The sequence below is a fragment of the Acinonyx jubatus genome, chromosome A1 (genome assembly GCF_027475565.1).
Source record: "Acinonyx jubatus isolate Ajub_Pintada_27869175 chromosome A1, VMU_Ajub_asm_v1.0, whole genome shotgun sequence".
Lineage (NCBI taxonomy): Eukaryota > Metazoa > Chordata > Mammalia > Carnivora > Felidae > Acinonyx > Acinonyx jubatus.
Genome location: NC_069380.1, coordinates 156,528,736 through 156,554,860, shown reverse-complemented (window position 1 = coordinate 156,554,860; position 26,125 = coordinate 156,528,736). Strand labels below are relative to the sequence as shown.

General features: G+C 38.2%; 1 protein-coding gene across 1 annotated transcript in view; it reads right to left on the bottom strand.

Moving 5' to 3' along the window:
- LOC113593183 (endoplasmic reticulum aminopeptidase 2) overlaps nucleotides 1–23,475 on the bottom strand; it is a 74,555-nt gene extending 51,080 nt beyond the window's left edge. The window contains 1 exon segment of the mRNA XM_053222073.1: nucleotides 23,279–23,475. Within this exon segment, the coding sequence (XP_053078048.1) occupies nucleotides 23,279–23,475 (197 nt within the window).
- Nucleotides 23,476–26,125: the final 2,650 nt, after the last annotated feature.

Sequence of the window (26,125 nt, the reverse complement as noted above, 5' to 3'; positions counted from 1 at the left end):
ATGCTCAAATTTGTAAGATGGCAATGACTAAAATCTACTGGATATTTACTCTGTGCCAGACACTGTTCTAAGTGTATCGCATGAATTATCTTACTTAATCCTTATAGCAGCCCTATGAGGTATCATTACTAATTTACAAATAAGAAAAGTAAAACAGAGAGGGTAGGGGATGCCTTGCTTAAGGTCACGAGGCCAGTAAGGTAGCAGAGGGACTAGGCAGTCTGAATCCAAACCCATGAAGACCCATTGCCTTCCACATGAGAGTATTGCATCCCAAGCGTCCCCCCTTCTCTGCTCCCTACTTCCACTGTTTATCAACTAGATCTTCACTTTTACAGCATTAAGACATATAACATTGACAGTTTATCATATACTTAATTTAAATCTTCTGCTTTTTCCTTATAGGTCAGTTCCAAAGGGTTGAAAATCAATCAGTACACTTACATATTGTGACTCTGCAAATATTTTCAGCAGAAGTAAGAAGTATGCCAAGATTACACTTTCTTCTCTATCTGTGCAAATATTTGAAGTCCTTCCTTCCTTCATTTCAAAAAACATTATTGAAAGTTTAGTAAGCGTTGGAATTTGGGGAGAGGAGGTGGAGATGAATACAATGAGAAATGCTGTGTTATCGAAACAATGGCCTCTGCCCTTAGGGATTTATAGTATAGAATTTACAGTATACCTGTGGTCAAGGCAGTCTTTAGGAGGAGATAGAATATAAACTGGGTCTTAAAGAATTATGAAAATTTGGAAAGGAGGTAGAGGGTACATGAAGAAGTGGTACTAAATGTGCAAAGTGATAGAGAGGATTTTTTTTAAGAGGTGAGATTTCTAAGTTGCCTGCTTAGAATCAGGGGCTTGCACTAGAGAGGCATGGCAGGTGTGATGGAAGCTTAGTTATATGTGGCTTTAAGACTGGTAAGGATTTCCACATAGAAATCAGTGGGTGTTAGAAGTGTGAACAGGAATACATGAAAAATTCAGAGTTGGAAGTCATAAAAAGTGACGAAGTCAGGGCTCCTGGGCAGCTCAGTGGGTTAAGCGTCTGATTCTGATTTCAGCTCAGGTCTTGATCTCAAGGTCGTGAATTCAAGTTCTATACTGGGCTCTGAGCTGGGTGTGGAAGCTACTTAAAAAAAAATGTTAAAGTCATTACAGTGGATGTGTCTGCTAAGAGAAAAATACAGATCAGGAAGAGGAAGGGACATTTGGAGGACAAGGAAAGTAAAAGAGAACTGGAGAGGTCAGGGACAAAGGAAGATCCCAAGAACATGACACAGAAGTCAAAAAAGGAGAGACACGTTGGATTGCTTAGGTGACTTAGATTACACTGTTAAGAGATGGCTTAGCTTCAGGAGAAGGTAAAGGCTGAAACTGTGCTACAAAGAGCAAAGAGAGTATCTATGTGGTTAATGGGGGGGAAACAGCTACTGGAGTATGTAGACCGTCCTTTAAGAGGAAAAAGAGAGACAGGGAGGGGAAAGAAGTTAAAGAAGAGCTTTTGTTATAGTAGAAGACACTTGAAATGGTATTGAACAAGGGAAAAATGAGGAAATGACAGAGGAGTGAGATGCTGCAGGAGGCACAAGGAACCTGTGGAAGTTTGGCTTTGGGGAGGAGTCCACAAAATATTCCTTTTAGGGTTTTTTCTTAAGTACATTGGAAAACCACTGGAGGGAGGGTACTGAGCAAGGACATGACATTATCCAATTCACAGTTTGAGAATATGATTCTGACTGCCATGTGGATGGATTGGAGCAGGACAAGATTTGATGCTTATCTTTAATATACACAGACAACACTGGTGTTGGAAATGTGGTCAATGAACTTTTCAGTGCATTCCACAGTGGTGAGCAGTTTGGGAGAATCGTAATTTGAATCCTGAAGTTCAAGAATTCTATTCCACATTTCCTAAATTCTACAGTACTGTATGGAATTGGCTTATATAGGTGCTAAGGTAGAGTGGCACCTAATAGAGTGAACTTTGGCATCAAACAGCTTTAGATACAAATTTTAATCCCATCATTTATGATCTATGTGATGTGAATTACCTCTCTTGGCCTCAAATTCCTTCTCTGGAAACTGTAGATAACAACTGTCCACACTTTAAAAACAAAAAACAAACAAACAAGCAAACAAACAAAAAAAAAACCACACCAAAAAACCCTGTCCACCTTATTATATTTTTATGAGCACTAATGAAATAGGCTTAGTATCTCAACAATAATCATGCAAGGACCCTCTTTATTGTTTTTCCACATTCTTTGACTCCCTGAACTATTATTTACTTAATATTTATTTCATCATGCCTCACTTTTTAAATCTGAAATAGATGCATTTAAGAAAGAGACAAATTAAAAAAAAAAAAAGATAAGTGCAAAAAGTAGAGAATTCCATGACTCCAAAGAGAAAGACTCACAGAAAAAAAAAGACCTTAGAAATGCAAGATCAAGACAGAGATAAGGATGTGGGGCTGGTGGGCAGGTCCCAGGAAGATGAGGACAACAGCAGAAGGACAGCACCAGAGGTGAGGCCAGAGGGGCCCTGGGTATCTGGTGGCACAGGGCAATGAACTGTGAAGAGGCTGGTAGTGGTTGAAGGGAAAAGAGCGCGTCCTTTGAATGGGCAGTGGCTGTAGTATAGAGGATCTGGGGCTGACAAAGCATGACTGGGTGAGGGTGTGTGGAGGGTGAGATCTGCCTGGGGAAACCCTGGCGACTCAGGAGAGGAGCCTGAGGAAGGCATGTAGTGAATAAGAAGGTAGAAGCAAAATTAAGGCAAAATGGTGTACTTAGAGAACAGAGACTTGTGGTCATAGTGCAGGTGGGTCTTGAAAAAAGAAATATTTATGTAAAAAAATTAAGTGATTCCCAAGGTTGCAAGGAGTGTGAGTTAATGTGGCATTTGTGCTTGACCGGATACAGGGGAGGGTAAGAGAGGCAGCTCTGAAATGTCCAAGGCAGTTTGGGACAGGAGGCAGGGAGATAGGAAGGGTCAAAATGAAACTCTTTCTTGTTCATGGGCCTGGAGAGTCGCTCAGGGACAGTCTCGTGAGGAGAATTCTTATTTAATATCTCGTTTGCTTCAGGTCCTTCTTAGAATGAGGTTGGACATGAAGTTAATATGTGGTGGCTTCAGAGAAGGTGGCCCTGTTGCCATCAGGAAAAGACTAGCTTAAAATGAAACAAAAGAATTCCTTAGAATTCATTAGCTACTAAAAAGTCAACCATTCACCAGATTATGATGGAGTCTTTTGATGTCCCTTGTTCATATCAAGTTAAATTTCAGGGGATTTCTGTTAACAGTTCCAAATCCTATGGTTGCATGTCATACACTAAGATACTTGCTAATAGCTGCCTTTTGATTGTCTGTGTGCTTGGTTTAGCCTGATTCCCAGGGCACCTTGACTCTGACCAGCAGCCTCAATTACCTTAATTAGAAGGCAAGTTTATTTGTTTACTTATTTTAAGTGTTTACTTTTTATTGAGACACAGCATTTGTATGACAATGTCTTGTTAACTATAGAACTTCATAGTACTGAGTACCTTTTATAAGGATTGATATAGTTCCATATTTATGGGAATAATTTTTTTGTTCAAGCCAAGAATTACACTGTATGTAAGTCCACAGATCATACAAGTTATTTTAGAACAAAAAAGATATTGGAATTCTTTAAACTGCAAGTGTATCTTGATCACAGGAAGTACTGAGCAAAATGACTGCTGGGTACATGCGAAAGAATTTCCAAAAGGACATTTCCTCTCCGCTACTATCTTAGTAGAGTGCTGAGTACATGGGCTTTGGAGTCATACAGCCTGCGTTCATATGCTGGGTCATGCACTTACTTTAGTCCATTGCTCAGTTTCTGTTGCCTCAGTTTGTAAGATGGGGATAATTAAAGTACCTCCCCTGAAGGGTTGTAGCTAGGATCAAGTGTGATGGGGCCTGGCATATAATAAGTGTTCAACATGTATGAGTCATTTCTATTAATGATAGTGACCATGTTAGTAGCAGGGTAAGAGGGAACATTGCCAAACCTGATTAAGGCTTTTGGAAACATTTTCCAGTATCTTTGGAGCTGCTTATGGACTTTAAGGATATCACCATGAATTTTTTAAATGAGAATCAGCAAGCATTAGTCAAAAGCCACTTAGATTTTTGCCTAATGTGCATTCAGATCCATTGGGGATACTACTCTCCAGAAATTCTTCCTATGAGAGTTCTTTGTTTTGCCTGAGTGTTAGTTGCAGATTGCCTTGCTGAAGTGTTCATGTGTTTGTTATCTTGTGACATCAAGATGTCAGCAAAGAAAACTCACACTGATGCCACCCACTTTTGGATCCTGCAGGAGATAATTAAGACTGGTAGGTCTCATGGTCCTGGGCCCTTTCTCATACCTGTTTTGCTGTGAAATGATCAGATGCATTATTTATAGAATTTGTTAAAGGATTTTTGACAGTTCAAATAATTTTTAGGAGAGCTGTAGAAATAGATTTATAAACTTTGGGGAGGACAACACCTACAATTTAACCACAGTATCACATCAGCTTCATGACCTTACAATGATTGCTCTGTTCCATAAATAGGCAGCTATCTCTGTCTACACTATTAAAAAAAAAAAAAAGTCTACATGAAGTCTGGTTACCTGTCCTGCTCACTTCTGAATCAAAGTCCTATATTAGTGCATTACATTAGCACAGCAACCTAGCTGTAAGGGAGGCTGGGAATTTGAGTCTGTCTTCTTTGGGGCAGTGAGGCTGAAAATGTGAGATAATTATTACAAAGACAATAAATAGCCACCAAATGACACAGGTCCCATAGACTCTTCCACCTGCCCCTATTATTCCCCCTCTCCCCTTTAGTCTACCTCTCTGGATTCAATACATGGAAGCCTTCCATGAACTGACTTTTACTGGAGGAATCTCCCTTGATGCCCTAGACTAGAGTGGCTTGCCATATAGTAATGTCATCAGGGTGGGGACTGTGTCTGTTTTGCTCAGTGCTGTAGTCTCAGTATCTAACGTAATGTGCGTGGCACTCAGTAGTTACTCAATAAGTTGGTTGAGTGACTATATATCTGTTTCTTCTCTACTGTAGATCCACCCTAATACCACTGCAACTACCAATTCAGTGTTACATTATAATTAGGACATATGAAATGTTGTCATATTTATAGATAATATATATTTTGGAGCTGTTATATATCTCAATATGATGGTAAATCACACACATGGAATGCCATTCTTTGTCAAGGTACTGAACTGCTCAGGGCAGGCAATATGTTGGTCACACTTTTACACCATTTGGACTGTATTTCAAAGTTCACGTGTGAAAACCCTCTCAAACAATAACACAGCCCTCTTAACCTCACTGACTTTATGAGGCTGAGATCATTAGGTCAGAGTCAAAGAAACCAGCAAAAAAAAAATTGAAAATATCAAAAATACCACCAATAATACCACTTATATTTATTAGGTTTGCTTTATAGTTGAGAAATCACTTTTATATATATTATGCCATTGATCCTCAGAACAATTCCGTGCATAAATCAGGGCATGTGTTATTTCATTTTGCAGACGGGAAGATTAAAGCTCAATGAGGTAAAGTGACTTAGTGGTGACTACTGGAAAGATCATGGTGGGGATCTAGCCTTCCAGCTCTGTGTAGGGCATTTGCCATGTTGCCATGCAGCCAGAGTGACATTGAGATATAGGATGTGTCCATTCTCAAAAGATATGAGTAGGGAACACTGTACCCACAGAGGAGAAGATCCCTTTTGATTCAGCCAATTTAGTATCCCAGAACAAACAGTATGGAAGCTTGAGGCAGCAGTCTATCCAACTGAACTGCTCCCTGGACTCAACATGCACTTGCAGAAGAGCATCTTGTTGGAATGTGAAGCTGGAGCGTGGCCCACTGGTGTGCTCATGCTCTCTGTCTCTGAGGAGCTTTTAGCCCATGTGGAACAGAGTCTGAGTACAGCCTACAAGGGACAGGAAGAATGCTCCTGTGTGGCCCACAGATCCGATTCAGCAAACATCTGATGTCTAATAAGCCAGGTCCTGCGTTAATCACTGCAGGGGACAGAGATGACTAAAACATGTCTGCTGCCCATGGTGCACATTTGTGTAGATGAGGGCAGCAGGTATGGCACTGGTCTAACATGGGTTTCACCTTTATCAATGGTTTTATTTTTTAACGTTTATGTATTTATTTTGAGAGAGCAGGGGAGGGGCAGAGAAAGAGGGAGAGAGAGACTATCCGAGCAGGCTCCATACTCCAGCCTGGCTGGAATCACGAGATCATGACCTGAGCCGAAATCAAGAGTTGGACGCTTAACGGAATGAGTCACCTAGGTGCCCTCACCTTTTTCATTTGTAAGTGTAGCAGCTAGTAATGTATTTTGAAGGAGCAACCTTCAGAGAGGCTTCTTAGAATTCTTTTATGATGGATTCTGTTTGATTTCTGTGTGCCTATGAACCAAGGACAAAGGGAAGTTTTAAGATGATGAGAGTATCGCTTCTCAGCCTTTTGGCTAAGATCAAGTGTAAGATGATGTGGGCATATTGCTGGCATTCCAAGTTGGCATTCTTTGTTTTCTCACTTTGATTTCCTTGCTTATCTTCTTTCTGTTCTGGGCATGAAATATTAGCTATATCGAACATTTACTTATATACCATGATTAAATTAGGAGATTCTCCGGGCTTTTTTAAGGCAGCACATCTAATAGGTAAAATGCTGGCATGGGGGAAAATTTTCATGCAGTATAAACCTAGTTAACTCTGTCACTGAAGGCAAATACTGTCACCCAAATTTAAGCTTCAGAGATATCTGAGAAACACTCAATATTCTTTGGCATAAATCTACAAGTCAAATGACTGTCATTGATCATCAAGTTATTAGTTCAAGTTTATTAGGTGCAATTAAGCAAAGAAAAGATTTACAATTGCACAAGTGGCTCAATGTTTGTTGTAAAAAAATGATTAGATACCACTTATCTCCCAATGTGGCATAACAGCAAAAACGTGTTAGTAGAATCTAGACTTCAGTCTCTTTTCCCTTCCAACCTGCTGTTCCTTGCTCTTGCTCTCTCAGATTCCTACCCCCATCCTTGCCATCAGACCCATATTTAATACATTGTGGGTACCTAATCTTGACTCAATGCTTTGGACATGAATTTTGTTTTTTCCCTCTGGCCCCACTTATTTTCTTTCATCCTCCCTATTCTGCTCCCTAGGGACCGGCCATCTAGGCCGGGACATGAATTATGTGTATTCAGTCAGCATTAAAATGAAGTGAGTATAAAACATGTTTTCTCAATCATATGTGGCTTTTAAATTTAAGGTTATTTTGTAATGACGGCAAATGATACTGTATTATTGCTGTGATTCTACCTCTCATTCAAAAGCAAGGGCATAGAGTATGCAGCCCCAATTATATAATCCCTAGAGCCAGCCTACCTGGATTTGCAAATCACATCTAAATTCCTTGACTATGGGGCGCCTGGGTGGGGCAGTCGGTTAAGCGTCCGACTTCAGCCAGGTCACGATCTCGCGGTCCGGGAGTTCGAGCCCCGCGTCTGGCTCTGGGCTGATGGTTCAGAGCCTGGAGCCTGTTTCTGGTTCTGTGTCTCCCTCTCTCTCTGCCCCTCCCCCATTCATGCTCTGTCTCTCTCTGTCCCAAAAATAAATAAACGTTGAAAAAAAAAAATTAAATTCCTTGACTATGTAACTTTGGGAAAGTCACTTAATTTCTCTGTCCTGTTTTCTCATCTGTAAAATAGGAATGATGGGGATAAAACTGCTTTTCAGGGTTGCATTAGAAGTATTTCCCATTGGGGCACCTGGGTGGCTCAGTCAATTGAGTGTCTGACTTCAGCTCAGGTCATGATCTCATGGCTCATGTGTTCGAGCCCCACATCAGGCTCCACGCTGGCAATGTGGAGGCCGCTTGGGATTCTTTTTCTCTCTCCCTCTCTCTCTCAAAAATAAATAAATTAATTAAGTAAATAAATACAATAATAAAAAATAAACATTTTAAATCAGTATTACCTATTTTTTATTGACATATAACTAATACTCAATGTTACATTAGTTTCAGGTGTACCGCATGGTGATTCCACATGTCTGTATATTATGCTGTGCTCACCACAAGTGTAGCTAGCATCAATCACCATATGACATTATTACAGGAAGTATTACCTATTTTTATTATGCTTGTTGTTGCAACTCATTACACTAAAATTTACTGAGAGTTTTTTATGTGCCAGGCACTGTGCTAGATGTCGAGGATAAAATGATCACAAGATGCAGTTTCTTCTCTCAAAGTACTCACTTCCAGCCAGGGAAACGGTCAAACAAAACGATGACAACACACAAAGTGATAAATTTACCAGGAGTAAGACAGGATGCTTTGAGACCACATGGGAGGCTAACCTCCTGGAATTTGCATGGGAGAAACTCGGGAGACCACGATGGTGGTCTAGAGACTTGTGGACCCAGGGAGATTATATGGAAGTATTTCAACATTTTAATGACTGGAACAACTATAATGTGTATACCTGTTAACTATCAGGCCTATGACCTAGAAAACTACTGAGTTCTCCCATTCTTGAACCCAGCTCTGAACTTCGTGGTGGTAACAGATGTGCAGGGACAGAAAGGCAGATAGATAGTCCACATGTGATATGTTGGGTTTATACTTGAGAAGGAAAACACATATCCATCAACACACGTGTGCACATATGTGCATAGGTGTGTTTGCACTAATTATCAGAGAACTGAAAATTACCTTCTTCTGCATCTTTTTATTCCTTTCTATTCCTATAAGGACAAGAAGGGAATGTCTTGGGCCTCAAATTCACTGGACTGTAAAAACAGATCTAAGTGTGGCTCAAGCAGTTGAGTAAGTGATAGAGAGGTAGAAATGATCCAAGGGCAGCCAAAGTTTGGTTGCAATATTCTTAGACTGGAGGTGAACCAAGGTTTAAAAAATGTCATCATATACCTTTTTTTTTTTTTTTTTTGAACAGAGTGTGTGGTTGCTGTGAGTTATGTCCTTACCCTGAAATCAGAAGTTACTGTGCAATTCACTAGGGAAGCCCCACCAGGGGCATTGATCTGGTCATACCCATTTGGGTTGACTTTTCCTCCAAAGCCTTCTTGACACACTATTGTTTCAAGAGTGAGAGATGCAAGGTATGCTGTGAAAGTATTTTGACATAATTACTGTTTATATTCTTGCAGTTCCACTTCATTGGATATTTATTCAACTTCCCTCATCATTGACTGAAAGTATTTTTCTACAGGCAAGAAGGAATAATGGTGACTACCATCATTATTACATTTGTTATCATAATCATGATGATGCAAACATATAGTCTCTTCTCCTCCAGTGTGTTTTTCTTTAATACTAATTTACACGTATGTGTTAAAAGATAAACCAAGGCATATTAAACATTTTAAGCATTTATTTGAGCAACACTCAATCTGAATCAGGCAGCATCAAACTGCAAGTAGTCAGGAATGTTCCATTGACAGAATCTAGAGGAAACACTTTTAGAGAGAAGAGGTGGAAGCAAAGCAAGAAAATTATTTGGCTATATAGCTTATGCAGTTACATTATTTGGGAAAGTGTAATTGGCTTGTGATTGATTTGTCCTTACGTTTGTGATCAGCTTGTCATTGGTCATTAGGATTGTCCTTAGGTTTCCATTTCTTAACCTTGAGGCATTTACAGGTTTAGGTTTGGGATTGCCTACATAGGCTGCTAAGATATTAGAATCACCTGAGTCTAATGGCTTCCTGGTTTAATTAATTTCACATACATGATATACGAATTGGAGAATGAGGTCAGTGTATTGGGGAAGTTGTGTGTAAGTTGTGTGAAGTCTACTCTTGGATTATATTTTAAATTTTGGTCAAACAGATTTCTGTGGAAGTGCCTGTCTTCAGGGACATGTATTTCAAAAGAGGAAGTAAGCATGACTCCAGGGTAAAAGGTCACAAAGGTTGGAACGACTGAGATTCTTTGGCAAATGCCCATGGAAATTTACCCATTCTAGTATAACTTCTTATTAGGATTTTGATTAGTTCTGTTTAGGGCATTGGTTTCAAACTTTCATTGGTTTTGAGTATTCTGCTGTTAATGCTATTTTTCCCTACAGACCCTATTATTTTTAGTGTACAATTTTTGCAAAATGCAAAGTTGTTCAGGAACACATAATGGTGTTATTGTAAATGCCTCTATTTGTTGCTTGAACATAAAAGATGAAAATAAAAACCAAGAGTTCACAGTTTTGGTTTGTTTTACAACATTGGTCATTGATTTGAGTGCATAAATCTGCTTAATCCAATTTGTTTATAGATCCAAGTAAAATTATGGGCCATAGACCACTTTATCAACATCTGTTTACATCTTTCAGTGTCAATTGAATTAAAAACATAGCACTAATTTGTGTCAATGACTACAATCTTTTATTGATATTTGCTACCTTCTAGATGGTCACTATGCTAAGTGTGTTGCATGATCATCTCATTTGTTCTCACAACAGATTTAGGAGATTTAGGAGGTTGATATTATTACTCCCATTTTATAGATGAGAAAAGAAACTTTTAAGAAAATTAAGTAAGTAGGGGCGCCTGGGTGGCTCAGTTGGTTAAGTGTCCCACTTCTGCTCAGGTCATGATCTCATGGTTTGTGAGTTTGAGCCCTGCACCAGGCTCTGTGCTGACAGCTCAGAGCCTGGAGCCTGCTTTGGATTCTGTGTCTCCCTCTCTCTCTGCCCCTCCCCTGCTCATGCTTTGTCTCTCTCTGTCTCTCAATAATAAATAAATGTTAATTTTTTTTTTTAAAGAAAAGTAAGTAGCTCAGGTAACACAGCTGTATGTGTGTGTATTCAAGACTGCTCAGGAACAAGAGAGCAGGATTATTGAACTCAAGATAGGGTAAAAATGGCAGTGACTACAGATTTTCTCCAATGAGGTAATGTCCTTCAAAAACCCATCCTTTACTGTTCTGTTTGTTTGTTTTTTGTTTTGTTTTCTGAGAGAGTGTGCAAGTGAGGAGAGGGGCACAGGAAAAGAGACTCTGAACCCCATCGGGAGGTGTGGGGCTCAATCCCACGACTCTGAGATCATGACCTGAACTGAAATCAAGAGTCAGACACTCAACTCCTCAACCAACTGAGCCACCCAGTTGCCCCTATTGTTCTTTTTTAAGTGAATACTTCCTGTCTTTGGGCACAAATGCAATTCCTACCACTATTAAGAGTCTGCACCACTTTGCTTACCTTTCTAAGGTACAGGAAAATTATCTTTTCTTAGTCCTTTTAAGTACTTTGAGGTTGATTGGACTACAAATTTGAAACACTATTTCCTGTTACCTTAGGCACTCTGCTCACAAAACAAATGTTGAAACCCTGCATGGGGAAAACAATCTTCCCAAAGCCACATTTCACTGTGAGTTCCAAATTTACATCTGTCACTGGCCTGTGTGGGAAAGGAAATTTGCCTTAACAGGTTTGTTCCCTAGTTTACAGTGTGAATGAATACAACTCAGATTATCCAATCCCTTGATGGAAGAAAATGGGTCCACTGGGCTAAACTGAGTTGATAACAGTTGCCCTTCTTACCTAATGGGTGCCTTTATATCTTCCAGTTCTTGACATTTGCCTATCTGTACACACTTCTAACTAGAGATAAGAATACAAAGCATTGGCACTGACTTTTGGAATAATTTTTCTGAACTTAATAGTGTACATATTCTCAATATGTGTGAGGCTAAAGCAATTGTAGCCTTTCTGTGTTAGACTACATCGTCAGATTTACCTGCAGCCTTCCAATCTATTTCTGCTACAATCTAGATTCTGTTCTCCCCTACCTTCTGTCCACAGGTTGTTTCAAACCAGAGAGAGAGCAAACAATATCTCCCCTGGAATCATTGGCACCAGTCCTGTCTTTAGAGAATACAGCTTGGCCCTTCCTTCCTCAGTATCTTCTAGACTTGAAGACTGATTTTCTCTTCTTTGTTTTAGCAGCTTTCTGGCCTCAATCCTTTATCTGCTTAACTCTGTATTTGTTGAATGAATGAACAAGTGCACATACTACCAGCTCAGTCCAGTCTCCCAACTCTGCCCATAAAGTGAATCAAGGGGCATTATTTTTAGCCACGTAAGAGAAATGTTTTAATAAAATATTTCTAGACAATCAAATTTAAAGTAATCTAACATCTACTACATATTATTCTGTCTTATTGTGAGTACAGTGCATTCATATTTCAAGGTAGATGAATCATAAGATAATTTAAAGCAGTTTAGCCATAAAAATCCCTGCAGCATGTGAAGAACTAAGATTAAATTTAAGGCAATAATAATAATTCCTTGTCAGAAGAAAATGAATACATTCATCAAGGTACTTATTTGAAAAGTAATTGAGTTACCGTTTCTATTCACATTACCATCTGAACATTGTAAAACTAAATTTAAAACTATGGGATTGTAATATGGTTTTTTGAAAAATCTATTTTAATTGTCAGACTTGAATATAAGACTCTGCATCTAAAATAAGTTATTTTTTCAAAAGTAGGAGAGCACTAAATTATATTTATGGGAACATAATATCATTTTTTGGTTGTTAAATAGAGTTCCTATAACTTGTCATAAAATTTTAACTAGAAAATTCTAAGAATGAGGTTTTTTTCAATATTTACTTCAAAACAAACTTGAAAACATAAGTTTCTTGAGCCACAAATCTAGATATGCAAAAATTGTATTTTTTGTCTATATGCGATTTGAACTGACTGAACTATCTTGAGACCCAAATCCACCCAATTTAGAAATTCAGGAGTCAAATCATGGTTTTCTTAGTGAATTCTGGGATTGTGTCTTTCTCGTTCAGGGTTTTTATTTTCTACTTGGAGGTCAGGGATGGGCCTTATGGTACACACAGATTGGGGAGGTTAGAGATAGCAATCTTGTCTTCAGTCAGGATTCATCCTTACTGTCACTCCCTTTTCATAAAAATAATGTTGTTCATCTACGTTATCTGTGTCAGACATGATGCTCCTGAGTATATAAGGCCAGAAAAATGTACTGACCCTCTCTTTATTGTAGTAAATCAGGGAATCTAAGAGCCTTGATCCATGGTAATAGAAGTGGGAATCTGGAAAAAAGTCAAGAGAAGGATTCCCACAGAGAGAACTCACTGTTGGATGCATGAAATGAAAAAATGAATGAATAATGAATGAACAAATAAATGTGTAAATAAGTGAATATTTTCATTGAGGCCTAGGAGGCTGTTTGCTCCTCTTTTCACATGATACAACCACTCTAAGTTGATTGCTTTTTCTCTTCTCTGCTGTCAGAGGACTTGCTGCTTGCCTTCTGTACCACGATTATTATCTGTGCTGTCCTTGCGATTGGTCTCCTTTACACTTCCTGTTTTTTTCTTCTTTGGTATTTCCTCTGGCTCTTGTCCTCTTTCCTGTGTCTCAGCTTTCCTGAGAAAAGGTTAATGCTTCATTGCCATTTTCAGCGAGAGCAATCAGGCACGGCTGGCCCCAGCATACGGTGCACTATTGTGTTCTTTGGCTCCTCTGCTGCTTCCGTGCTAGAGAGGCCTGTCATTGTAACTGCTCCCATTCCAGGGCTCGAGAGGAGGCTTGCCAGAAAACAGATATTGTACTTATTGTCCTAGATTGAAAACATAAAGTGAAATCAGAATCTGGGTGTAGGTCTGCTTCATCATGCCTGTAGATTGCATGGACAAAAACCCACAGGACCTAGGCTGAAAAAAGAAAGAAACCAAAGAAAAGCAGCATCAAAAAAATGTTTGACATTATCGATCAATAGAGCAGTCCAGTTTAACTGTGGTGGTAGCCGGTGCCAACACTGCTCTGTGTCCCGAGTATACAGAGGGCTCTAGACTTTTGTTTTTCCTTGGTGTTTTGTTTATAATCTAATTCACTTGTAGATTCTGGTATCCCTGCTCATTCTTTATCAGTAAAAGGAGACACACAATGTAAGTCACCATGCAGTCTGATGAAGTTCACCCACTTCTCAAATTCGTGCTTCAACAGAGACAGAATTATTGCTTAGAAAATTACTTTCAGATAATCAAATCTCAAAGTCATGCCTTCAGTTAGAGAAAAGTTTAATTACTATAAAGCGTTAATTAAATATAGACCATAACTTAATTATCACAGGCTTTTAATTACCTGAAAGCCTTTCTTATCAGAAATAATTTTCATGGATGCTGTTTATATATTAAAATAGATATTTTTGAGGGAGTAGAAAGCGAAAGAAACTGAACATGCCAAAATGTTTTCTGACACCCTCAGCTGTATTATCAGGTCTGTGATGCTAAAGCAGCATTCTACAAAGTGGGCACCATAGGATACTAATGTGTGGTGCTGGGGTGGGGGCAGGTGGACCATGGGGAGGTTTCTATGGACTAATAGGTTAGGAAAGCAGTGGGAGAGTTGAGGAGTTTAATTTATTATTTTTATTTCGTACAACAAGCTTTAGTAACAGACCCTTTAGTAGCATGCCAATAATGCAGTATAAATCTCCAAGAGAAAGAAATACATGCAGCATTTCCTGGTTTTATTTCAACAGAATGATAGAAGATCTATATCCTGGTGTTCTATGGAGCACGTTTTGGTATATCTACACTATAAATTAATAAAAGTAATTACCAGGATACATATAAATATGGTGTTTACATATAAAGGACATATCAAAGTTAAAAATTGATAACAGAAGCATGGCATAAAGAGCTATGACTGGAGCAAGTGTGCTTGGTACAATTTCACAGAATTCATTTGTACATGTATCAGTCTTGCCAGTGTTAGTAGGTTGCTAAATAAATACATGACATTGAAGTATACATTCCACAGAAAAATCAGATGAGTTATTTTGAAAATCATCAAGACTTAATGGAAATCAATCTTATTTAGTTGCTTATTATTGTTCAATCAAGTGAAGGTTTATTTCAATAGATTGAAGGAACTTCTATTTCAGTGTTACAATATATAGTAATCACAAAATTAAGCTTAAAGCATTCATAGGAGCCTTTGCTCCAAATTCAAGTTCTTTATTACAATATGAAGGTATCATCAGGAAAAGTTTTTCATAAGCAATATTTTAGCATCCATTTATTTCTCTCAACTCTTGTTACTTACAAATATTGGCTTTCAGATTATCTTTGTCTAGCACATTTTAAAAAAGATTTATTTCATGTCGACTTAACTTTTTTTTAAAAAAATTTAATGTTTTTATTTATTTTTGAGAGACAGAGAGAGACAGAGCATGAGTGGGGAGGGGCAGAGAGAGAGGGAGACACAGAATCTGAAGGAGGCTCCAGGCTCTGAGCTGTCAGCACAGAGCCTAATGCAAGACTAGAACTCATGAACCACAAGATCATGACCTGAGCTGAAGTCAGATGCTTAACCGACTGAGTCACCCAGGCACCCCTTAACTTAACTTTTACATGGCATTTTCCTGGACAGTCACCATGCCATTTCAATGACCATCTGATTATGGCATGCAAATAGGACCTTAAATTCATCATTTGTTCCATTTTTAAACTTATTTACATCAGCAGAAGCAGTCTCCAGGTCAACTAATTCTTTTGCCATTGCTTCTCTATTTCTGAATTCTGAATTTTGATTCATTTTCTGATTGTCTGGATAAGGGAGAAGATACAGGGGGTTGGGAAAGATAACAAAATATAAAACTGTCATCCATGACTTTACTACTCACTGTGTGATCCCGGACTAGCAGCAGCAGCAACAGCATCTCTTGGGAGTTTGTTAGAAATGAAGAAATTCATGCCCATCCCAGACCTACTGAATCAGAATCTGCATCTTAACAAGATGCCTAGGAAATTCATATGCATATTAAAGTTTAAGAACTGGTAGAGGACATCAGTTCTCAAACTGGGCAGTATATTGCAATCACCTTGGGAGTTTAAAAAGGTACTGATGTCTAGCTTCCTGTGGAAATTCTGATTCAGTTGGTATAGAGTCTGGTCTCAGTATCAATTTTTTTTTTAATTTTAATTCCAGTATAATTAACATATAGTGTTTTGTTGGTTTTGGGTGTACAATATAGTGATTCAACAATTCTATACATTACTTAGTGCTCATCAAGATAAGTGTACTCTTAATTCCCTTCATCTGTTTCACCTTGCCCATCTCCCCTCTGGCAACCATCAGTTCATTCTCTATAATTAAAAGTCTGTTTTTTGGTTTGTCTCTTTTTTCCTTGGTCCTTTGTTTTTTAAACTCCACATATGAGTGAAATCACATTTGGCTTTTCCTGACTGGCTTATTGCTCTTAGCATTATGCCCTCTAGTTGTTACAAATGGCAAGATTTTATTCTTTTTTATGATTAATAGTCGTGTGTGTGTGTGTGTGTGTGTGTGTGTGTGTGTGTGTGTGTGTGTGTTTACCACATCTTTACCATTTTTCTGTTGATGGACCTTGGGTTGCTTCCACAATTTGGCAATTGTAAATAATGCTGCCACAAACACAGGGGTGAATACATCTTTTCAAATTAGTGTTTTTGTATTCTTGGGTAAATACCCGATAGTGGGATTAACGGATCATATGGTAATTCCATTTCTAATTTTTTGAGAAATTAATTTCTGGACTCGTTTCCAAGGTGGCTACACCAGTTTGCATTCCTACCAACAGTGCAAGAGGGTTCCTTTTTCTCCATATCCTTGCCAGCACTTGTTGTTTCTTGTGTTTTTTATTTTAGCCATTCTGTCAGGTGTGAGGTGATCTCTTATTGTAGTTTTTGTTTGTGTTTCCCTAATAATGAGTGATCTTGAGCACCTTTTCATATGTCTCTTGACCATCTGGATGTCTTCAGAGAAATGTCTGCTAATGTCTTCTATTTTTTTTAAGTTTATTTATTTATTTTGAGAGAGACAGAGACTGTGCAAGTGGGGAGGGGCAGTATGTGTGTGTGTGTGTGTGTGAGAGAGAGAGAGAGAGAGAAAGAGAGAGAGAGAGAGAGAGAGAGAATCCCAAGCAGGTTCCGTGCTGCCAGCACAGAGCCCCATGCAGTGCTCAAACCCATAAAACTATGAGAGCATGACCTGAGCCAAAACTAAGAGTCAGATGCTCAACTGACTGAGGTACCCAGGCGTCCATGTCTTCTGTCCATTTTTAAATTGATCATTTGTTTTGGGGGATGGAGTTGTATAAGTTCTTTATATATTTTAAAAACTAACCCTTTATCAGATATGTCATTTGCAAATATCTACTCCCATTTCGTAGGTTGCCTTTTAGTTTTCTTAAGTGTTTCCTTCCCTGTGCAGAAGTTTTTTATTTTGATGAAGTCCCAAAGTTTATTTTTGCTTTTGTTTCCCTTGCCTTAGATGACGTATCTAGTATCTGGTAAGAAGTTGCTGCAGCCAATGTCAAAGAGGTTACTGTCTGTTTTCTGCTTTAGGATTTTAATGGTTCCAGGTCTCACAATTAGGGTCTTAATCCATTTTGAGTTTATTTCTGTGTATGGTGTAACAAAGTGGTCCAGTTTCATTCTTTTGTATGTAGCTGTCCGGTTTTCCCAAAACCATTTACTGAAGAGACTATCTTTTCCCCATTGCATACTTTTTTCCTCCTTTGTCAAAGATTAATTGACCATATAATCATGGGTTTATTTTTGGGCTTTCTATTCTTTTCTAAAGATCTATATGTCTATTTTTGTACTGGTACCATATTATTTTGATTACTATAGAGTTGTAGTATATCTTGTAATCTGGGATTGTAAGACCGTCAGTTTTTATCTTTTCAAGATTTCTTTGGCTATTCAGAGTCTTTTGTGTTTCCATACAAATTTTAGAATTATTTGGTCTAGTTCTGTGAAAAAATGTTGTTGGCATTTTGATAGGGATTGCGTTCAATTTGTAGAGTACTTGGGAGTAGTATGGACATTTTAACAATATTTGTTCCTCTAATCCATGAGTGTGGAATTTCTTTCCATTTGTTTGTGTCATCTTCAATTTCTTTCACCAGTGTTTTATAATTTTCAGAGTACAGGTCTTTCACCTCCTTGGTTAAATTTATTCCTGGGTATTTTATTATTTTTGGTGCAATTGTAAATGGGACTGTTTTCTTAATTTCTCTTTTTCCTACTTCATTCTTAGTGTATAGGAATGCAATGATTTCTGAACATTGATTTTGTATCCTACAACCTTCCTAAATTCATTTATCAGTTCTAGTAATTTTTGGTAGAGTTTTGGGGTTTTATATATGTAGTATTATGTCATCTGCTAATAGTGAAAATTTTACTTCTTCCTCACTAATTTGGATGCCTTTATTTTTTTGTGTGTGTTGTCTGTTGTTGTGGCTAGGACTTCTAGTACTCTGTTGAATAAAACTGATGAGAGTGTGAATCTTTGTCTTTTTCCTGATCCTAGAGGGAAAGCTTTCAGTTTTTCACCATTGAGTATGTTGAGTATGTTGAGTATTATGTTAACTGTGTGTTTTTCATATCTGATTTTTTTTTAAGTAGGCTTCATACCCAGTATGGAGCCCAATGTGGGGCCCAAACTCACAACCCTGAGACTAAAACCCAAGCCAAGATCTAGAGTTGGATACTCAAATGACTGAGCTACCCATATACCCCCATATATGACCTTTGTTGAAGTATGTTCCCTCTAAACCTACTTTGTTGAGCATTTTTATCATAAATAGTTATTGTACTTTGTCAAATTATTTTTCTGCATCTATTGATATGACCATACTGTTTTTATCCTTTCTTTTGTTGATGTGATGTATCACATTGATTGATTTGCAAACATTCAATTTTGCATGCAAGCAATAAACCCCACTTGTTTGTAGTGAATCATTTTTTTAATGTATTGTTATATTCAGTTGGCTAATATTTTGTTGAAAATTTTTACACCTATGTTCATCTAAGATATTGGCCTGTAGTTCTCTTTTTTGGTAGTGTCTTTATCTGGTTTTGCTTTGGGGTAATGTTGGCCTCATAGAATAAATTTGGAAGCTTTCCTTCCTCTTCTATTTTTTGGAATAGTTTGAGAAGAATAGGCATGACCTCTTCCTTAAATTTTTTTTAATGTTTATTTTTTGAGAGACAGACAGACAGACAGACTGTGAGCAGGGAAGGGACAGAGAGAGAGGGAGACACAGAATCCGAAGCAAACTCCAGGATCTGAGCTGTCAGCATGAGAGTGATGTGGGGCTTGACCTCACGTACTATGAGATCATGACCTGAGCTGAAATTGGAAGCTTAACTGACTGAACCACCCCAGCACCCCTGAACTCTTCTTTAAATGTTTGGTCGAATTCACCTGTGAAGCCATCTGGTTCTGGACTTTTGTGTGTTGGGAGTTTTTTGATTACTGATTTAATTTTGTTAGGGGTAATCAGTCTGTTAAAATTTTCTATTTCTTCCTGATTCAGTTTTGGTAGGTTATATGTTTCTAGGAATTTATCTATTCTAGGTTGTCCAATTTATTGGCATATATTTTTCATAATATTCTCTTATAATTGTTTGTTTTTCTGTGGTATTTGTTGTTATTTCTCCTCTTTCATTTGTGATTTTGTTTGAATCCTCTTTTTTTTTTTTTAATGAATATGGCTAAAGGTTTATCAGTTTTGTTGATCTTTTCAAAGAACTAGCTCCTGGCTTCATTGATCTGTTCCGCTGTTTTGTTTGTTTGTTGGGTCGGTTGGTTTTGTTTTTAGTTTCTATATCATTTATTTCTGTTCTAACCTTAATTATATCCTTGTTTTTGCTGTTATGGGTTTTGTTTGTTCTTTTTCTAGCTCTTTTAGGTGTAAGGTTAGGTTGGTTTATTTGAGATTTTTCTTGCTTCTTGAAGTAGGCCTGTATTGCCATAAACTCCCTCTTAGAATAGCTTTTGCTGCAGCCCAAAAGTTAAAAAAAAATTAATATTTACTTATTTTTGAGAGAGAGAGAGAGAGAGAGAGAGAGACAGCGTGAGTGGGGGAGGGGCAGAGAGAGACACACACACACACACACACACAGAATCTGAATCAGGCTCCAGGCTCTGAGCTGTCAGCACAGAGCCCGATGCAAGGCTCACATGAGGTATGAGATCATGACCTGAGCCGAAGTCAGATGCTTAGCTGACTGAGCCACCCAGGTGCCCCTACATCCCCCAAATTTTAAACCATTGTATTTTCATTTGTCTCCATGGAGTTTTTTATCTCTTTTTTATTTCTTTATTGATCATTCATTTTTTTAGTAGCATGTTATTTAACTTCTATATATTTGTGTTCTTTCTAAATTTTTTCTTGTGGTTGATTTCTAGTTCCATGGCATTATGGTCAGAAAACAGGCATGGTATTACTTCTATCTTTCTGAATTTGTTGAGACTTATTTTGTGGTCTAATATGTGATCTACTCTGGAGAATGTTCCATGTGCTCCTGAAAATAATGTGTATTTCATTGTTTTAGGATGGAATATTCTGAATACATCTGTTATATCTATCTGGTCCAATATGTCATTCAAAGCCTCTGTTTCCTTGTTGAATTTCTGTTTGGATTATCTATCCATTGATTTAAGTGCGGTGTTAAAGTCTTCTACAATTATTTATTACTATCTGTTACTTCCTTTATGTTTGTTATTAGCTGCTTTATGTATTTGGTTTCTCTCATGTTGAGTGCATAAATATTTATAATTGTTATATCTTCTTGTCGGATTATTCCCTTTAGGATTATTATATAGTGTCCTTCTCTGGCTCCTGTTACAGTATGTTTTAAAGTCTATTTTATCCAATATAAGTATTGCTACCTCAGCTTTCATTTCACTTCCATTGGCATGAAAATGCTTTTCTATCCCCTCACTTCCATCTGTGTGTGTCTTTAGGTCTAAAATGTGTCTTTTGTAGACAGCATACAGATGAGTCTTCCTTTTTTTTCATTCTGTCACCCTATGTCTTTGATTAGAACATTTAGTCTATTTATGTTCAAAGTAATTTTTGATAGTTATGTATTTACTGCCATTTTGTTACTTGTTTTATGGTTGTTTTTGTAGTTCCTCTCTGTTACTTTCTTCTCTTGCTCTCTTCTCTCACAGTTTGCTGGTTTTCTTTAGTGATTATTTGGATTCTTTCTCTTGATTTTTTGCCTATCTATTACTGGTTTTGATTTTCAGTTATTATCAGGTTTATATATATCATCTTATTCATATAGCAGTCTATGTTAAGTTAATAATCACTTAAGTTTGAACCCCTTCTAAAACCACTAAATTTTTATCTCTCTCCCCTCCAAGTTTTAGGTATATGGTGTCATATTTTACATTTTTTTATTCAGTGAGTACTTTAACTGATTTCTTTAGGATACACTTAACTTTATTGCTTTTGTGCTTCCTACTTTTCTTACTCCTGCATATGGTCTTTCTTTTCTACTCAAGGAATCCCCTTTAACATTTCTTTCTTTATTATTTTTTAATTTTTTCAATGTTTGCTTATTATTGAGAGGAGAGACAGCATGAGTGGGGGAGGGGCAGAAAGAGAAGGAGACACAGAATCTGAAGCAGGCTGCAGGCTTTAAGCTGTCAGCACAGAGCCTGTTCCAGGACTTGAACCCACAAACTATGAGATCATGACCTGAGCCAAAGTCAGAGGCTTAACTGACTGAGCCACCCAGGGTCCCCTCTTTTATTATTTTTTTTTTAACATTTCTTATAAGGCTGGTTTAGTGGTGATGAATTCCTTTAACTTTTCTTTGGGAAAATTTTAATCTCTCCTATTCTGAATGCTAGTCTTACTGGATAGAGTACTCTTGGTTGCAGGTTTTTCCTCTTTCGGCACTTTGAATATATCATGCCACTCTCTTCTGGCCTGCAAAGTTTCTGCTGTGAAATTAGCTAGTAGCCTTATGGGATTTCCCTTTTATGTAACTGTCTTCTTTTCTCTTGCTGCTTTTAATATTCTCTCTTTATCACTAGTTTTTGTCAGTTTAATTTTTATGTGTCTTGGTATGGACCTCCTTGGGTTGATTTTGTTGGAGGCTCTCTATGTCTTCTGGATCTGGATTTCTATTTCTTTCTCCTGATTTGGATAGTTTTCAGCTATTATTTCTTCAAATAATTTTTCACCTTTTCTCCCCTCCTTCTGGCATTCCTATAATGTGACTGTTATTACAGTTTGTATTGTCACTTAGTTTCCTTAATCTATTTTCATTTTTTATTTTTCTTTTCTCGCTCTCCTATTCAGCTCAATTGCTTTCCATTACTTTGTCCTCCAGGTTGCTAATTCATTCTTCTGTTTCCTCTAGTCTACTATTTATTCACTGTAATGGGTTTTTAATTTCAGTTATTGAGTTCTTCATCCTTGATTGGTTGTTTTTATGTTTTCTAACTCTTTGTTAAGGGTTTCACTGAGGTCCACCACTCTTCTCAAGTCCAGTGAGTATCTTTATGGTCATTATTTTATTTATTTTTTTTAATTTTTAAATGTTTATTTATTTTTGAGAAAGAGAGAGAGAGAGAGAAAATGAGCAGGGAAGGGGCAGAGAGAAAGGGAGACACAGAATCCAAAGCAGGCTCCAGGCTCTGTGGTGTCACACAGAACCTAATGTGGGGCTTGAACCTATGAACCATGAGATCATGACCTGAGCTGAAGTTGGATGCTCAACCTACTGAGCCACCCAGGTGCACCCCTATAGTCATTACTTTAAATTCTCTATCAAACATATTACTTATCTCTCTTTCATTTAGCTCTATTGCTGTAATTGTGTCCTGTTATTTCATTTGGGATATATTCCTCTGTCTTCTCATTTTGTCTAAGTCTCTGTGTCTGTTTCTATGTGTTAAGAAAGTCAGCTATGTTTCCTGGTCTTAAAAGTAATGGTCTTGTGAAGAAGAGGTCTTGTAGTGCCCTACAGTGCAATATCCCCTGTTTATCAGAAACTGATGTCTCCAATGTGTATTGTGTGTGCCCTACTGTTGTGACTAAAGTGTATTTACCTTTAGTCCAGTCATCTTCAATGGCTCTCTTTGCCTGTTGTGAGCAGTGTTTAGTCCCTGTGTTGTTGTTACATGGCCAGTTTGGGGCTGCCTGGGGTTGCCTGGCGCTGCCTAGGACTTGAGTTTAGTCAAAACTTGAATTTTAATGCCAAAACTGTAGTAGAACCAAATAGAACACTATTTCTATGTTGTCCCCTGAGAAGCTTTGTTGTTGGGTGGGTCCTGCTGTCAGACCAGATGTCAGCCCCCAGCCCACTGCTGGTGCCACTGTCTGACTGGTGTGTGTGGTTATCTTCACTTTGTAGTAGTGCTGGCCCTTGTTGGGGCTGCTTGCACACTGCTAGGCTTATAGTACTCCTTTCTATGCATTCCTGCCACAGGCTTGTTAGAGGGGGTGGGTCCATAGGAGAACGTGGTGGCAGGCTGGGTACCTGATGCATCAAGGTCTGCACAGGTTCGCTGTGGAAGGGGACTTACAGCTACACAGGAGAACATCTGCTGAAATTAGGATGGAGAGAGCATTTCCACAGGAGAATGCAGGGGAAGGACATTGCTGTTAGCAGGGGAGGTAGAGAGTGTTCAGCTGCACTCATTTTTGTATATGTAGTCTGGGGGTGGGGGGACAGATGAGAAAAATGGCACCTGCAGCTCTTTTGTTTTTGGAGAAGTATCTCAAAGATCCATGCCTCTGCAGCATACACTCTGAGATTAGTAAATAAATCTTCCCCAGATGTTTTCCAAACTGTTGCTTCTATGCTATATCTCAGCAGGGATGTTTGTTATGCTATCTCTTTAAGGACAGTTTCCTATTGCCCCTCTAGCTCTCCTGGAGTTGAGCCTACTGGCTTTCAAAGTTTCATGTATTAAGCTCACTGAATGTAAGAACTCGCAAAGTTAGGCCCCTCTGTTTTACAAAGCCACATGTTATGGGGATTGGTCTCCCTAGTGGGGCTCCTCTGTGCCTTGGGCGCCTCTCCCTTCTTTAAGCCTGTGGTGTCTCTCACTCCTGTGGACAGTCCCGTGGGTCACTTTGACTCCTGACTGTGTCTCTGCCCTTCCTACCCTCTTTGATATGGCCTCTTCTCTACAGTTAGCTTTGAAGAGCCTTTTCTGCCAGTTTTTGGGTCATTTTCTGGGTTGTGTACACTGATGTGAGTGTTATCTAGGTGTAGCTGTGTGATGAGGTGAGGCTAGGATCCTCCTACTTCACCACCTTCCCCATAAGTCTAGGTGTCAGGATATTTAAAAGTGGCCCAGGTCATTTCAATGTGCAGGAAACTTTAAGAACCACTGGTCAAGGACAGTGGAAGGTCAAATAGGTCAGAGCAGTGGATCTCAACCTTTGGTGTATATCACTACCAAATCAAGTAATACAAAGGGTCAGGCTGCTAATGTAGGACAGATCCTGAGCCTTTGTATATGCCTCTTTTCCCAGTTACAAACACCAATATCTAAGAACCACTGCACCAGGAAAGTATAATGTAATTACAGGGCAGCTTTAAGGACCTCTTTGAAGTTCCTGGAGATCTTCCTTTGGTTCTTTTATGACCAAATCAGAACATTGATAAAAGCTTCTCTGTAAGCATCTCTGTGACCATTCTACTACCTTTCTGTTTTACATTCTAGTATGTATCAAGAATGGATTCTTCCAGGGGTTAATTTATACCCTGATTGTTTGTGAGACTATTATTACCAAGAGCATTTTAAAATATGAGAACTTCAAGGAAAAAAATCAGAAGGTTTTCTTTTCTTTTTCCTTTTCTTTTCTTTTCTTTTCTTTTCTTTTCTTTTCTTTTCTTTTCTGGTAGAATATCTCCATTGGGAGACTCCTCTCATTTCATTCTAAATATTCAGAAAATTAGAATCATTGTCTTCCCTCCTGAATGAGAAAATCAGAAGATTTTAAGCGATGTAGTAACATAATTTCTTTCTCTCTGAACAATATATGAAAATTTTCATGTCCAAATATATTTAGATTCATGGATTCTTACAGCTACAGTGGGTCTTAGGCATGATCTAATGTAATTGTTATTTTCAGTTGAGGAAAAGGAAGACTGGAAGGAGTCAGTGAATACCCAAGGTCACACAGAGAATGTCAGAATATGAGCAACAGTTCTGATCATTTTTATTCTTTTATTTTTTTTGTTTTATTTTGTATTTGAGAGAGACAGAGACAGAGACAGAGAGCAAGCAGGGGAGGGGCAGAGAGATGGAGACAGAATCTGAAGCAGGCTCCAGGCTCTGAACTGTTAGCTCAGAGCCCAACGCGGGGCTAGAACTCACGAGCCGTGAGATCATGACCTGAGCCAAAGTTGGATGCTGAACTAACTGAACTACCCAGGTGCCCCAGTTCTGATATTTTTTTTTTAAAGTTTGAGTACACAAAACTGCCACATCAGCCTGAAGTATGTGGGCTAAGTATTATAAGGATAAATTAGTCAAATAAAAGAACCAAGTTTATAGGTAATATACTTACTGATGTGCATATAATTAATGCTTTGCAACATAATGAAGCCTGAATGGTAAGGAGTTTGAATAAATGACTATACTTAGTGTTACTTCACACTGACATCCTTATTTTTCTATTCCCAGTTTAATTCTCTATTCTACATTAGCAGCATTAGAGCTTCATTTTCTCCCTACTAACATGGATTGTCATAGTCAATATATATGCCATTCTGTAGACAAGTTTATAAACTTTGAGGAATAGAATGCCTTAACACCCCAGCGTATTTGGGAAGAGATTCAGACATAATTGTCTTTACCCTATTTGTTATTTCTGATTTCCCTGCCTCTCTTCCCTACTCCTCAAAGCTATAGAATCTCAGCTTCTTTCGTGAGACTGAAGGTGAATACTTGTAAATAAACAACCCTAGCTTCCATAGTGCTTGAGTCAATAGCCCTTTTAAAATGTTTGATAAATTCTCTCTAAAGGAGGTAGAAGAGTGCCAGAAGCCATGCTGGGCAGAATTCTGAAAATAAGCTCTGTTTTTAGCACTCTCCCGTCTTCCACTCCACCTGTGACTCTTTTTTAAAAAAATTTTTTTTTAATGTTTATTAATTTTTGAGAGAGAGAGAGACAGAGACAGAGTGTGAGCTGGGGAGGGTGACCCTCTTAGTGTCTCCTGACAAGCACACAGATTCT